This window comes from Mixophyes fleayi, chromosome 2 (assembly GCF_038048845.1).
Source record: "Mixophyes fleayi isolate aMixFle1 chromosome 2, aMixFle1.hap1, whole genome shotgun sequence".
Lineage (NCBI taxonomy): Eukaryota > Metazoa > Chordata > Amphibia > Anura > Limnodynastidae > Mixophyes > Mixophyes fleayi.
The window spans coordinates 128,302,882-128,319,545 of record NC_134403.1 but is presented as its reverse complement, the minus strand read 5'-3'; the positions used below and the strand labels follow the sequence as shown (position 1 = coordinate 128,319,545).

The window sequence follows — 16,664 nt, the reverse complement described above, 5'->3', positions numbered from 1 at the left end:
TGCCAGGAGGCATGAGGCACTAGATTAGGGAGGCCGGGATTAGGATTCCAGATAGCCAGAGGCAGTTCAGGGAAGCAGGACTAGCAGAGTCCAGTGACCAGACAGAAGTCAGGGCAACAGGCGTACAAACAGAATCCACTCGTCTGGCAGAGGTCAGGGTCATAAGTGAACAAGCATAATCCGGTAATCAGACAGAGGTCAGGGCAACAGGCAAACAAGCAGGGTCCAGTAATCAGGCAGAAGGTCACAACGGGAGATCAGACAGCAGTAAAGTAAAACTGGGACAGGGATAAACAGGAAACAAGCAGCAACCAGGTATAAACGATGAACTGCACAGAACACAGATTGAGGCAGGTATAGGAAACCATGATCAGGTGCTGGTACTAATGAGGTAAGGAGATTAACTCTTACAGGAGAGGTGCACATTTCAGGGGCAAACAGCAGCTCCTCTGGTGAAATTGAGGTACTGCAGCCACATATAAAATACAAGCAGAGTCCTAACATAACCCCCCTTTAAGGAGCGGATTCTAGATGTTCCTCACAAGCTGCACTCAGACTTTTTTCTTCAGCTTTTTCTTTTTGCAGGATCTCCTTAGAGAGACAAATGGGCTCTTCTCCAACGAAGTACAGAGAAGACCCGATTCTTCAAGAGCAACAGAAGGATTGGCAAGTTTGTCCGCTTTGTCTCTAGAATCATCAATAAATTCACTCTCAGAGTCCGAGTCCCAGCCTAGGGTCGGGATAGGACCTTTTATTTTATCGCAAGATGGCGATATGCCCATAAAGCCAGCCATCAAGGTTGATGTTTGTTGTGACTGAAGTGGCATAGCAAGGGTTTTTTCCTTTTTGTTATCTTCCTCTCTAGGTGACACAGATTGCCTGATTGAAGAGACATTCAAGGTGGATTTATGGACAAGTGCAGGAACTGACACACAGGCTGAAATGGGCACAGAGAAACCATGATCAGATAATTTGACTGTAGATGAAAAATATTTCTGGCAGATTGCATTAAAAAAGTCCATGGTGTTGTGGGTAATGGGATCATCAAAATCAAGAAGGGAGAAGGCCCAAGTCTGTGGCTCCCCTCTGAAACTCATGATAATGGAACCAACTTGGGTAATTGGTCAGAGAAATATACTGGAGATTCTTCAAATTGTTTCATACAGAGTTGAAGGAATAAAGAAAATTGTTTGAGGTCTCCATCAAACTAGACTGGAGGATGGTCTGAAGATTCAGAAGAGGCCTCTGGGTGCTCTGGCTGAATAGCAGACTCTGGGAAATCCCTGACTTGGGCAGCAGAGCAGGAGCCCCCAACTGGGACAGCAGAGCAGGAGTCCCCGACTGGGACGGCAGAGTTGACAGCACTGTGGGAAGCCTCTGAGCAAACAAGGCCAGAAGGCAACTCGGGCTGAACCGTACAGAATGGCAACTCAGGCTGAACCATACCAAAGATGAGCTGAAGATGCAGATGTCCGATGGCACCGCAGGCTTAACATTCATCTAAGTCACGCACATGTCACACTCGAGTGCCGGAGAGCTGTCCATTCGGAATCACTGCCTGTCAGCCTGCGGTGCCATCGGACATCTGCATCTTCAGCTTTCAGGCAAGTCTGCTTCTATTTACTTCGTTTTTTTGTGCAATCATTTATTTTTGTAGGGATGAAGGATGTCGGAATTGTGGTCATTGATAATCCGTACCCAGACCCTAGGGTTAATGTTGTCAACAGGAAATTTACCTACCAGTGTGTTTTTTGAAGTGTGGGAGGAAACCGGAGCACTCAGAAAAACCCAGTCAAACATGGGGAGAAAATACTTAGGAGATCCCTTGGCTTTACTGCTGTTGCTGTGTCCGAGCATACCTTACCACAGGTGTCCTATGGGAGGTTTAAGGTCTACCAACAACATTGCTCATGTTACATGACATTGGATATAATAGGCTGCATACTAGATAGTAAGTATACACATTAAAACCACTTGTCAAACAACCTCTACATCCGTTCACCTTCAACTACAGTACATGAAACAAGTTAAATAGGGAAATATCTATCCCCCGACTCCCCGCCTTCTTCCAACAGCCCCTCCCCGCGCCACCTCGAGTCAGGACACTAACACGGCGGAGGATGGCGTTGCTGCAGAGACTGTTGCTCCCCAGCAAGGTGACACTGTGAGTTAGTTTCCATTACTTGGGGCGGAAGTGACACATGAGTACTGTAACTACACGGCGGATCTCCGCCTTGTCTATACAGCTATTGGCCAGGATAGTCCTCTGTATGTGGAGAAACGTGAATGTTGCTTACTCACTGTGTCTGTAATGCTATAGCATTGTGTCTTGCAGCAGTACAGTATATACTTTAGTATGCTTAGAGTGTTGCATCTATAACATAGTTTCACTTTTGAGTGCGTGCTCTATATTATCTAGCATACCTCACAACTTCCTTTTTCTTACCTAAATCCCTTGCAACTATGTTAAATGGCAAACGAAATTAAACCAGTGCCGACGTGGGGCTCCAGAAGCCGGCTTGTCTGCATATGCGGACCGGAATAGTTCCGGAACGCACCCGGTCTCAGCTCGCCATTGGCTAATGTAGGCCATCGGGAGAGGGCTACTGTTCTCCATATAAACAAGCACCTGTCAGCGCGGGTGTTCTTAGTCTCGCGTAATCATTGCGTTTAACGCACTATTCTACTTTTGATGACACCTCTGACACAATATACATTGTTCCTTAAAGGTAGTATAGTATCTGTGTGCAATGTAGGGATCAGCTATGTCTTTTTTATAAGAGCTTTCAAGTAGTGAATGACAGCTGAACACAATACACAGTTGGCAGTTATAATTTTGCTACAGGGAAAAATGGTAAGACAATGAGAAGAAAACTAGAAATGTCTTCTGCTCCAGTCTATTGGGGCATTAAACACTATATTCAAAAGAGTAAAATGTAAATGTATCAAATCTCCATATAAACAACACAATTAATTATATAATCTCTGAACCTGATATTAATGGTAAATTTGTGACATTTTGTATCTAGCATAGCCAGGTCATTTTTTTATATTTTGCATCAATCCTGTGAATACATTTCTCTTTACAGATCTAGAAAGTGGCTTTTTTGTTCTCTGTTTGATAGACCAATTACCAGGGGTGGAGCTATACTTTTCTTTTGGGGGGGGGGGGGGTTATCTATTAACACCGATTCCTTTCAGTATCCCATCCCGACTCTTCCCCCTTTTCAGTCTCGACTCCTGTAGACCTTGTGACCTACAACATGGGGTATATTCAGTTTAAAGAACATCGCGGGGTGTGCATCATTACTGTTAGTGCGGTAATTTTAACAAAGTTTTCTGCGTGCAAAAATCTGCATTGAAATGACCTTCCTAATAGTAATAATGCGCATCAATTACCATAGTAATGATGCAGAACAAGTTAGGGAATTGAATCTCCCCCCATATGTCACACAAATGAATGTACTTTAGGATACAAATCGGTCAGGTTTGTTCTTGTGCTATATTTTAAGTGAAACACTATGGGGCATAATCAGTTAGCCGTGATGTTTCTTTAAACAGTGGGTGCGCATGTTTTCCGGTACTATGGTACCTCCACATTGCGGATCTCTCCTTGCAAGAGAGAGGTGAGGAGATTAAGCATGGACAGATGGTTAGGTGGATGGCTGGTAAGCTTTGAGGAACAGACGTGTTTGAAGGGCAGCACGTTGGCTAAGTGGTTAGCACTTCTGCCTCACAGCGCTGGGGTCATGAGTTCAATTCCCAACCAAGGCCTTATCTGTGTGGAGTTTGTATGTTCTCCCCGTGTTTGCGTGGGTTTCCTCCGGGTGCTCCGGTTTCCTCCCACACTCCAAAAACATACTAGTAGGTTAATTGGCTGCTATAAAAAAAAAATTCACCCTAGTCTGTCTCTGTCTCTCTCTCTCTGTCTGTGCGTGTGTATGTTAGGTAATTTAGACTGTAAGCTCCAATGGGGCAGGGACTGATGTGAATGAGTTCTCTGTACAGCGCTGTGGAATCAGTGGCGCTATATAAATAAATGGTGATGATGATTGTAACAGGATGGACCACCTATGCCACCCTGTCTGTTGTTGCTGGGAACCGGCTGGGCTTACTTTGCCACCGTTCCCTTTCGTTATCCCAAATGCGCCCTTTTGCCGCAGTAGGAGGGGCTTACAATGCTGTCACCACTGAGCCCCTTCTATGGCACTCAGAACCACGTTCCCCTCTGGGTAACTGACGCTTCTAGTGTACCGCGAACGGATTAGATTTAGAGTCTAATCTGTAGAACACAGGAATACAGCAATATTGAAGATGTTTTCAAGCAGGTGTTGAAGCAAGATGTTTATTTGCTCTCACACACTGGTGGAAGATACCAGTGTGATCAGGTCAGATGAAAATCAGAATAACACATTTCAGTGTACAAGTGCATTTATACATTTCAGACACATGCTATTTTTAGCATCAGGATATACTCTATTTACACAAACATGGATTTACATGCATTGCAAAGCTAACAAAATTTGCGCTTATCTATGAAATTCAAATTGTTGAGGTGATCAGAGATCACAGTGATAGAGAGATCAAGATGGGGAGAAGATCTAGATGTAAGGAAGACAATGAGCTCGGTTTTGGCAGCGAAAAGAGTAGATTGCCAAAAACAGATTCCTGAGGGACTCCTACTGGGAGTAGGGGGCGTGGTGAACCAAAAGTGGGTACAGAGAAGGAGCGGTTGGTGAGGTATGAGGTGAACCACATGAGGACAGAGGCAGAGAGAAAGTAGGTTGTGCAACAGGAGGGGGTAGTCTAACAGTGTTGAAGACCTCGGAGGTTCAGGAGGATGAGCAGGAAGATGTGACCCCTGGATTTAGCAGAGAGAAGGTCGTTCATGACCTTGAGGATAAAGTAGGGTCTAGAACGTCAAGATTGGGCCTAGTGAGGGGAAGAGGACAGAGTGAAGGAGAGGAGATTGTGGTCAGAGAGTGGGAAGGGAGAGTTACAGAAATCCGAGTGAGCACAATGATGAGAGAAAACAAGGTCAAGGGAGTGTCCAAGACGGGTGGAGATAGAGGTCCACTGAGTGCAGCCAATGAAGGAATAAAGGGTGAAAAGTTTGGAGGTGAGGAAAGTGGGGTTATCTATTGGGATATTAAAAGCACCTAGTATGATTGAGGGGAGGTCAGAGGAAAGGTAGTGGAGAAGCCAGGCTGCAAAGTTGTCAAGAAAAAGGGAAGGGGGGCCCGGTAGATGTCTGAGACAGGGAGGTGGATGGGGAAGAAGAGATGGATTGAGTGGACTACAAAGGAGGAGAAAAAGAGAGAAGGCATAGTGGGAATGACCCAAAATGTACTGTTAGGGGATAGAAGGAGGCCCACTCCACCTCCTAGAGAGTCATCCGTGGGTGAAGGAGAGGCCCCCATGGTAGAGAGCGGTGGGGGAAGCAGTGTCCATAGAAGAGAGCCATATTTCAGTGATAGCAAGAAGGTTAAGAGAGTTGGAGATGAAGAAGTCGTGGATAAAGGCAGTTTATTGAGGATCGATCTGGAGTTCCACAGGACTCAGGAGAAAGAGGGAGTGAATTGGGGAGATATGGATGAGATTGGAAGGGTTCGCTCGAGCGTGGGGGAGGGGACTAGGGGAGATGATGGGTATAGGACAGGAACGAGAAGGCATGATAAGAGACCGGGAGAGGAGGGAAAGTGGGCAGCACGGTGGCTAAGTGGTTAGCACTTCTGCCTCACAGCACTGGGGTCTTGAGTTCAATCCCCAACCATGGCCTTATCTGTGTGGAGTTTGTATGTTCTCCTCGTGTTTGCGTGGGTTTCCTCCGGGTCCTCCGGTTTCCTCCCACACTCCAAAAACAGACTGGTAGGTTAATTGGCTGCTATCAAAAAATTGACCCTAGTCTCTCCCTCTCTGTCTGTGTGTGAGTGAGTGAGAGAGTGTCTATATTAGGGAATTTAGACTGTAAGCTCCAATGGGGCAGGGACTGATGCGAGTGAGTTCTCTGTACAGCACTGCGGAATCAGTGGCGCTATATAAATAAATGATGATGATGATGATGAAAGTGGATGGGAAGAAAGAAACGGGCACAAGAAACAGGATGAGAGATCAGAGTGTAGAGACAGCCGAGGAGTAAAAATAGGCAACCAGTAGGGAATCAAACTAAATAAAAATGCAAGGCAATAACAATTGGATGATGCTATAGAGTACAAAACCAATGAGTGTCCATAGGTTCAGGCAGTTCTGGCAGTTGGGTTCTGGTAGAAATAGTCATGAGGGTGTGTATGCAGGAGAAAGTGAGATTTCAGGGGACTGATGAAAGTTTAGGGCCCAGTAGAAGATGTGGCTGGCTGATGCAGATATTCAGATCCAGGAGACAGGAGTCAGATATCAGCTGAATGTGGAGTAGAAAAGTAAAAATATGTGGAATAAAGTGTGCGGCCAGCAGGTAGTCTAGATCAAGAAGAGTGTGCAGGAAATGATAACAAATAGAGTGCAGCCAAGTGTGGAGCTTCGGTAGCAGGGTGACAGGAAAAATGGAGGGTAGCCAAGTCTCCAGCAGATGTGGTCAATGGAGGGTTGAACTGAAGAGTAGTGTAGCCAGGTCTCTGGCACATGGTGTCCATAGGGGATACTTTGCCTGGGATGTTGTTTCACTGCACTGCACGGTCATTAGCCACAAGTTACTATGCTGGGACTTGTACACTACCGTGACCTACTCTACAAATGTGACCCACCTTTGCATATGCCTAATTTTATCAGCAAGCTCAAAATTATGTCTTTAATTGTCCCTAATATAAGGATTGTGAGCTCTGTGCAAACTTACAAATGCTGCTAAGTGAGTCCGTTAGTTGTAGGCAGCACACCCAATTGGTCTGTCTAATGAATGTTGAGATATCATCTGGTGAAGCACAATTATTTTGATGTTGTGCCTTTAATTTTTTTCTTTTTGTGTAGCCTGTTTTGGTTGAACAAGAGGGGGTTTATACAACAGATGGAGCATAATGCAAAAAGGAAGGCATTCGAAAAATATCACAGTCCATCACCCAATAATAAAAAATGCAAACTGTAAAAGACAAACAGTGAATGAGGGGAAGGGGAAAAGAAGGGCAAGGAGAGAAGGGAAGAAGGTGGAAAGGTTGGACTCCTCACAGATGCTCCCCAAAAGCAGTAATTTCCAATGCAGATGCGCCGGAAGCCCCTGTCACCAAAAGTGACCTGCTAGATGTAACTGCTGTCTCCAGAGCATATATAAGTATATGTGTGTGTGTAAAGAACAGACATTACCCTAACTAGCAGTTGAATAACTAAACCAAAAGCAGGCTAACTAGTAGTAACAGAGCTGAAATGAGTTTGCTTCGCAGAAACTGCAAAGTTATAAAGGGCAGTCCAGCCTGTGTGTCAATCAGGGACCCACCGAATGTGTGGACCAGAAATCCAAGTAAGTGTACTATGTGCAAGCAGGCCAACACAACCCGCACGGAGGCTCAGGGAGTGTCATTCGGATTGTTGGAAGGAGTGTCTCAGAGGCTTCTGCACGGCCGACGAAATTGATGCCCAAGAGCGGCCTCTTTCTTAGCCGCAGCTTTTCTGTCTTTGCCCATGAAGAAAAATGGGGCAGGTCTGTTTAGTATGACAACGCCAGTCAGCGAATACACATGTGTAGAGGCATGGCCGGTCATGGGCCCATAGTGGTTTAGAGCATGGCGGGAGTCAGTGGCTAGAGGACCATGAAAGGCCGGTGAACGGTTATGTGGTGCCTGGGACCAGACCCTTTATATAACAGTCCTGGGTTCCCTAGAGATGTTAGTCAGCAGAACAATGATGGAAAAAAAAAAGGTGAGTGTAATACCACTGATGTCCACCAGATGGTGCCAGACGACCAGGAGAAAACACACAGCAGTGTAAGGATTCCTATCCATTGAGTCCATTCATACAGAAATAGCCCTGCCACGCAATCACATGTACTAGCATGAGGACCCTTTCGCGTTAGAAGTCATAATATAAAGAATAATTCACGCTCAGGCGTGGGCATGAATTATCTTATAAAAATCCACCTTATGCCTCTGTTCGGGTCGCCTTGAAAAAGCGAGTAGTGAAACGCGCTTTGGCGTTCGCCTCGCTAATGGAACTATCTGCTCCACTCAGAATTATTGACTCCTGACGCGAAAGGGTCCACATGCTAGTACATGCGATTGCGTGGCAGGGCTATTTCTGTATGAATGAACTCAATGGGGCATATTCAATTGTCCGTGTTACTCGGAAAAGTAAAGCGGCTTGTATACTATTACCGTTATTACGGTAATAGTGCATGTAATTACCGTTATTACGGTACCTTTAACGCCGGCTTTCAGGGAGCTGCAAGCTGAAATCCGGCTTAGACGTACCGTAATAACGGTAATAGTTTTAGTGCCGTGTTACTTTTGCAAGAATATACTCCCATTAATATACTTTAAGTGGTACTTGTCACAGACAGATAAAATATACAATTGTATGAATGTGATATAGTGTCTCTTCAGGCAGACTGGGTTTCTATTGAGTCTAATCCTGCAGTATTGGATACATGCTCTCAGCAATGACTATGACCCTATGATGATTATCCGGTATCTAGCTATTTTGTTCCTAATAATAATTAATTACTAATAACGAAACTATAATAATAAGGAGACTGGACAATTGCCACCTTTATCATAACAAGGAGGCGAGTCTGCCTCACAGCGCTGGAGTCATGAGTTCAATTCCCGACCATGGCCTTATTTGTGTGGAGATTGTATGTTCTCCCCGTGTTTGCGTGGGTTTCCTCCGGGTGCTCCGGTTTCCTCCCACACTCCAAAAACATACTAGTAGGTTAATTGGCTGCTATCAAAATTGACCCTAGTCTCTCTTTGTCTGTGTGTGTGAGTTAGGGAATTTAGACTGTAAGCTCCAATGGGGCAGGGACTGATGTGAATAAGTTCTCTGTACAGCGCTGTGGAATCAGTGGCGCTATATAAATAAATGATGATGATGATACTAAAAATAACTCTTGTGAACTCTATAGCGAATGCATATCTCTAATCCACAATCCATTCATTCTTCCCAGACTACTGCAATCTCATTCTTTTTAATTCTTGAAAATGACCATAACTTTAAATTGTACTTATTTTCTCCTGGGAATTCCGTAGGAGCACAAACAGTCAATATACTTTTATGTAGGTATGTCATTTTTTAATCCTTATCATAGTGCTGATAAGGTGAGTTCTAGAAAATCAGGCTTAAACTGACTATTGAAGTTCTACAGTGTTATTATATTGAGATACAGAGGCTGCAGTGGATAATACGATAGGAAAAACATAGAAAATAACCTGGAGACCAAGTTTTTAATTCGGTAGCTCCATCAATGAACATACGTATAGCTTAGCCATCTCGGGAGCGTCTCAGCATGATGCGGATCAGCACTAAGCTGTCTAAATGCATCTACATGCCAGAGAGGTATCCAGTAGTAACTCAATCAAGTGCTGATAAGTGACAGATCCACTATTGGGAATATGGTATTAGTGCAAGATTATATCTTATAAAGGGGACTTTGAATTGTTCTGTAGTTCTTTCAATTTCATGTCATAATTGTATGATACTGGAGGTGAGGAAAATTGATAAGACTACGAAAACAAAACATTAGGGATGAGGTAAACCTATCAAGCTGTGAGCTGCTAGCCCATTGAATAGCATTTCACATTTATTAGATTTCACCTTTCCTTTATCTGTATTTTATAAATTATTTGACCTATTTATTGGAAAAAAAATGTTAAGACTTTATTCTACCCCTTGTCCTTTTGTAACATATCAAAATCAGGACTTGTTTTGCCCGAGCCACACCAACATTTTTGCAAAGCCTCATCCATTTCATGGTCTGCGAACGGGAGCAGTAAATAGGGACTGTTGAGAGATTAATGTGTTTAATACAAGGGCAAACGCAGTATTTTTAAGGGGAGGTTTCCTCCCCCCCAAAACAATATATATATATAGAGAGAGAGCTGCTGTGCATGCGGCCGCAGCTCCATTTTGACAATGCTGCGCTGTAAAAGAAGCGTCCGCGGCAGTGTTGTATTGTATTGTAGTACAATACAGCACCGCCGCGGACGCTTCTGTGACAGTGCCGCGGCTGCTGTACAATACAGTGCTGCTGTTTAGTGCCCGTTCGTTCGCGGAGGGGAGGGGTTTCTGGAGAACCAGAAACCCCCCCTGCGTGCACCCCTGTAATATGTAGTAATCAGGTCCATGGCAGAGCTATACAGTAAACCAGAGCTTGGTGAAACTATGATAGAAGGTGTACAGTATCCAAACTTAGACATGGACACAGAGGACCTCTTTCAATTTAATGTACAAGTGTGTATGTATGTATGTTTGCATGTATGTGTATATAATATATATATATATATATATATGTGTGTATAATACTTGCCAACTCCCGAGATCTCCACTACGTGAGGGGAGATCTCGCTGTCGTGTCCTGGGTGTGTGACCACATTGATCATTGTCATTAGGCCCCACCCCCTCATCTTAATATCACCATTTCATACTATTACAGCAGGTGGGTGGAGGCATGATGACGTAATTAGCTGTGAATCGTGTTGCTAAGCCCCAACCCCCGCTCACTTTGCTAACGGACTGGACAGGCAGCGTGTGTGTGATTTTTTTTTGATTTTTTTTTTTAAACTTAGATGTTTTCAATATGCACTTCTTTTCCTTACTGGTCTCTTATGTAAGTCTCTGCAAGACTGAGCTGAATATGTCTTTTCACAAATCTTTTAAGCTCAATCATGAACAAATGGTTGTTGAGCAATATAATAAACATTATTTATTGTAGATCAAGTCATAAGACAAGCAATTGAACCAATTCCTTTGCATTACTATCAGTGCATGCTATTAAGAAGTCTGCTTAATAATTTTTCTTTGTCAGAATTGGAGTTTTGTCATTGTATTATTGATGCACACTTTATTTTTTTTTAGCTAGCAGAAATATGCATAGAGCTGCGTTGTTTCTTCAGTTTCTTTAGGGAATAAATGGCCTTAGTTCTTTAGTTTTATTAGATAAAATTTCCTTTTTTCCTGAAAGTGATCTCTTTAGGGAGGCTCCAGAGGGAAATGAAGCATAAAAAGGTAGGGGAATATAGAGTTTTCTAGACATTTTAACAGTTCCTGCATTTTATATTAGATAACATTTAGATTGAGTTGTTTTTTTCTTTTTTGGGTGACCTAATTTCCCTTATACTGTACTTTGAGCTTGGCACATCTGCACCTCATTTGTTTAAAGGACTTAATGAGAAACTTCAAACGGTTTACATGTCAATTACAAAGAAAGTAAGGTTTTTACAGTTCCAGTAATCTGTCCACATTGCTGATCACAACATGATCCCAGGTGGGCATAACTCAAGACAGATGACATTCCAGGAGCACAATTACAAAGAGCTTATATATTTTTAACACTAACAAGATGTCACGCTAAGTTATACCTACTTCTCAAATATTATATTAATACAACTTCTCTTTTATTGGATGTCATCTGTGGCCTACATGGTGTATCTGTCATTTTATAGATACTCTTGGAAAAATGTATATATATATATATATAATCACGGAAGTAAACTGAAATCTTACGAAAGTGCATATGGAAACCACTGTTAAGTTCTATTGTTATAGTGAACAGTCTTCAGCATTACACAATTTCAATAGAACAAATTGTGTGGAAAATAAAAATTGAACATTGACTGTTTGGTAAGAGTCTCTGTACAAATCACATTTTTTTACCAGATTGAAAAATATGTATTCCACATGTCCATTTTTGTTTTGTTTTTTTAACTAGAAGCAAACCCACAGCATGGTGAAACTATGTTAGAAAGAGTACAGTATCCAAACTTATATATATGAACATAGAGGGCCTGTTTCAATTTGGTGTGTGATAAGTGGAGTTTGGATGTCCAAAATTCTACTTGTTGCTGCCAATGTATCCCCTAATTCACAGAGTGCGCCTGCTTCACTACCTTATGTGAAAAGTGCAGGGTTTGGTGTGATGGAAAGTTAGAACATAAACTAAAAGTGTCACATGCGACTATGAGATGTGGGGAATAAGTGGCTCATAACTAAGCTGCTGAGTTCCCAGCTGGCTTTTGCAGTCCTAACTAAAGTATTAGTAGGAAGATTCAAGCTCAATTGAGCCCAAATACCTGTTTCCAAATCCTCAACCAGCCTCAGTGGCAGACAGCCTGTGCTTTTTTTCACTGTAACAAAAATACACAATGCTATAATGAAACTGGTCAGAACAGGGTTGTTTCCTTTATGGAGGCACAAAAGAGATCCCAGAAACTACCAATCCAGTGCTGAAGTGCGGTATGGTTCTTCTGACCACTTGGATGTGGAGGCTGGGGTATTGAATATGGTTTTTTTTTTTGGATGTCTGGATTGTCACTCCAGTGGCACAAATGTAATGGCCCAGGGTTCCTAAGACTCCTGTCCATTATACAAAAATAGAAAAAAATAAAATACACACTGTGGCTGAATCACTTATAAATAACTTAGTTGTGGCTGAATCATGTAGAAATAACTTATTGTAGATATTTATTTTAATTAGGAGTGCAGTGCACATCTGTATATCATTGCAAATGTACTTATCTTTTATATTGATATGTGTTTTGTATGGAAATGTATTGACTTGAGACAGTATAGTAGCTTTGAGTGGAAATTCTCATTAAGGCTAATTAGACCTTTTTCATGTGAAGTGGCAAACACATGCTTTAGCCTAAATGCAATGCAAGAGGTCGTTACCTTCCTTTCATGTGTAGTTTTCATCCTGTATCTTAGAACCTGTCTGAATAATGCAACCTACAAGTTTTAGGATGTAACAGATTAGTGTAAATTTTGTTAACTTTGCATTGCATTTAATCCATGTTTGGAGAACATATTGCATCCTGATACTAAATATCTGATGTAATATCTCAGTCTCTGAGGACCGTCTAGGATCAGGGGGCGGTGTTACCCCGTGCTAACATGTCAGAATGTGTATAAAAAGGAGCTTTTCTTGACCATGTAGTATCATTATTCCATCTGTACACTTCTGGAAAGATCGCTAGTATCAGAAACTGGCTTGTGTAACTGTCCTTTTAAGGGCTAATTGAGCTAATAAACATCATTGCTTCAAGATCCTGCTTTGATGACTACTTATCTGTGCTGTAATTTCTGTGACATACAGATTATACCGATCTAAACCGTTATCCAGCTGTTCTGAGGTTGGGACCCAGCATTCCAGGCAATGCTCTGCCCGCTGCACTGCAGCTCTGACCAGTGTGATAGGCCAGGGGGAAACATCCATAGTCACCCTGATTTAAAAGCAAGAGGTCAGGTGTACCGGCTCAGGTGCCCATCAAGGGGTTACCCTAGCAGCGAAAGTTACCCAGAAGGAAGCGGTTTTAGTTGCCAGTGGAGGAGCCTAGTGGTGGCAGCAGGCCCCTCCTAAAGCGGTTAGAGGAGCGCAATTTGGGATAAAGAAAGGGGATGGTAGCAAGGGAAGCCCAGCTGGTCCCCAAGAACAATGGACAGGGTGGCATAGGATGTCCATCCTGTCACACACACAGTTTTCAAATAAAGTTTATATCTATAGATCACTCTCCAGGCCCTCCTTTACCACTTTATTTATTATTAACTAATATTTTGGTTCTTGATAGAGCGAAGTCCAATGGGATATAAAACCTTCTTTCTTAATCCAATGCAGAAGGATGGAATCCTGATACAGAATGACTCAACTAGCCACTAATGATGCCAAACACTAAATTAGCAAAGTAGGGAGTCCCAAAGACTCCTCTTTGCTGCTACCCAATCACAAGCAGCCAGAGTGGGCAGCCACCTGTAATTGGCTGGTGGTAAAGGGGATTCCTGTTGACACCCTTCTTTTAACATTTTGTGGCAGCCAAGCCATTGGAAAAGTGCTGTCCCTGCCCTCAATGAATGACTTTGATTTGCATGGCGGGATGGCACCCACAAGGCATTTCAGTTTATTGGTGGCATTAGGTCTTCCTTTTTACAGTGTCCCCTGTAAAAGGACATTGAAGCAGGACAGCAGAAAACAGCGTGTGACTCAGAGCCTTAGTTATATGCCTCTGAATTCCCTGTTGCGTTATTTATCTGTTTAATCAATCTCTCTTTTTTTTTTTCTACTACATATCGATACATACTTAACATGTACCTTTATGCATAGGCAAACCGAGGGGGATTTCCTAGTGCCTGAAACCCCCTCGAAGCCTGGGGCACTGTGTAATTGAGGTGGCTGGACCATGCCCCTGCTTCACATGGCTCTGCTTGAAAAGGGAGAGCTTTGTGCACCTAACAGTAGTGCATGCAGCATTGCCCATGTATATTATATGGATTATAGGGATAGAAAGAGTTGGATTGCAGCCAAGCACTGTCTAATATTATAGCCACGCCCCCATGCATGCTGGTCACGCCCACTGGGTGGGAAAACCCCCCTCTACATATCCTGCGTTTGCCCCTGTTATGTATATTAATGTGTCATTTGTCACATTTTGTGCTTGAATACCTCTATCCCTGAATATTTTCGCCACCCTCCATGTGGAAAGCAGATCCAGGCAATGAAAATTAAATGCATATGTGAGAAAGTTACGCTTTCATTGAATTGAATAGGTGCTTTTCACTTATGCAAAAGCAAATAAAGGAAGAATCTGCATGGCGTGATAATAAAAATATCTAGCCTCTTCAGGCAATTGAATAGTCCTCAGTGTGAATTCCCATTTGACCTGCACTCCTACCGATTGAGAAAATTTTAAATATGTGCTCTTAGCCTCAAGAGGAGCCCCAGGATCCGCCATAATCAACATACTGCGGCTTGTGATTAATACTCCTCCTCACCCCCCCCACCCCTATTTGCTGTCATTTTAAAGTGTTAAACCACATTGAATTGGTGGTTCTGTTTGTTTGTTTTTTGTTTTGTTTTTTAAATAGCTGCAAGAAAGAGAATGTAGATCTAGGATTTACACACCCCGTATGCATTTTTATACATATGGGATGATTCATTTTGGAATTTCATATGACAATAGCTGCGGTGACCAGTCTTCTATTGTGATCCAGTCATTTGGCTTTATGCATAAACTGACAGATTTGTTTATTTTATGTAGCCCAAGTGATCACAGATCCTATTGTTTGATAATCGGGCCGAACAACCAGATTGCAGTCTGTGTTTCTGATGTTAAATGTTGGATATGGTTGGCCGAAATGACAGTGATTTAGGGGTTGAGGCTGCATGAACCATTCTGTCAGTCTCAGCTGTAGGCAGTGTGCTAAAGACATGTTTCTTTTGGTTCCCTGGCACCCAACCACTCATTGTAATCCAGTGCAGATGCAAGTCTTTCACATTGAGATTGCTACAGAAACCCAGTGATGTCATAACAGCAGATAGGTCTGGTTATGAAGTGGAAAAATGTTGTCTAAAAATATTATCCCACAAAATAAATGTCCCTTTACTGTACATGAGGGCATCAATACAGTTTTTAGCATAGTTGGTATAAGCTTGGATGCCAGACCATCTCTTCATAAAGCCCACTGTTTATTAAACACATCCTCCAGCACATGCTTTTCAATTGCACTATAATTGGACAGTAAACCAATGTTGTTACCCATCATAACTACAGATATATTTGCTCTTAGTCTTGTCCTGTTTTCTCTCCGCTGTAGCAGCTTTCTCTCCTCATCTGCCACCCTCCAGTCACTTACTCTTCACCTTAAGGTCCCTGTGTACTTTGGTATCATACACATGTTATGATTCCCTGTCTCATTCATGGGATTGGGGGTCTCTGTCATCTACTCACATCTTGGTTTGGTTAAACTGTGGCTTTGGGCACTATTGGTCCAAGCGCGTAAATAAACTGCGATAGCCCAGAACTAGCTATCACAAGATTCCACTGCATTTATGAAGGTGTTAACACAGGAGAAATTGGAGATGTCTCCTACATTAACCTACTTTTAGTTTGTTACCGCAATGTTAGTGATAACTAAACTCTGCCTAGCATGCCTCTAATTTATTGCTACTTGCTTATGCAAGTTTTTTATTTTGGTTATTGTGTACTACTTAAAAATTTTTGTTAAATATTTCCGAGAATGCACAAATATAGTATGCCTCACTTTTGAAACGCTATGAACATGCTACTGTTTTTGAGTTAGGGTACTCTGGGAAATTAGGCAGGAAGACCTGTCTAGTAGGAACTGACATGTAGCACATGGCTTAGTAAACTTAAACTTGACCTATAAAAGCCAATCCAATATACCCTGCTGCTTGGTGGTGATATTATTAGTATTCTTTGCGAAACCAGCCAGACAGTGCATGCCATGAGACAATAATTAATTCACTTTATAAACTTTTGCTCAGTAAAGTGCGTGTAATTAAGTGACATGTTTATTAAATCTCCAATAATACAGCTAACCATATGCCGTTATTTTATTACTTTCTAAACCTATATGGGGTCTGCTGTATACAGAGACTTTACAGAAATCTAGTTAAGACTTCAATGTTCCGAAAGCAGCAATATTTTTAACAGTACCCACACCAAAAGAAAAAAGAAACCCAACCATTAAACTCTTAACTAAATGATAGATTTTCAATATTTGCAGCAGTTATTTCA

At 42.4% G+C, this 16,664-nt stretch overlaps 1 protein-coding gene across 1 annotated transcript in view; it reads left to right on the top strand.

Annotated features, from left to right (window-relative positions):
• Positions 1–2,083: 2,083 nt before the first annotated feature.
• The window catches only part of CLYBL (citramalyl-CoA lyase), a 293,486-nt gene continuing 278,905 nt past the window's right edge, over positions 2,084–16,664 (top strand). The window contains exon 1 of the mRNA XM_075198047.1: positions 2,084–2,164. Within this exon, the coding sequence (XP_075054148.1) occupies positions 2,121–2,164 (44 nt within the window). The 5' untranslated portion in view covers positions 2,084–2,120. The remainder of the gene's footprint in view (positions 2,165–16,664) is intronic.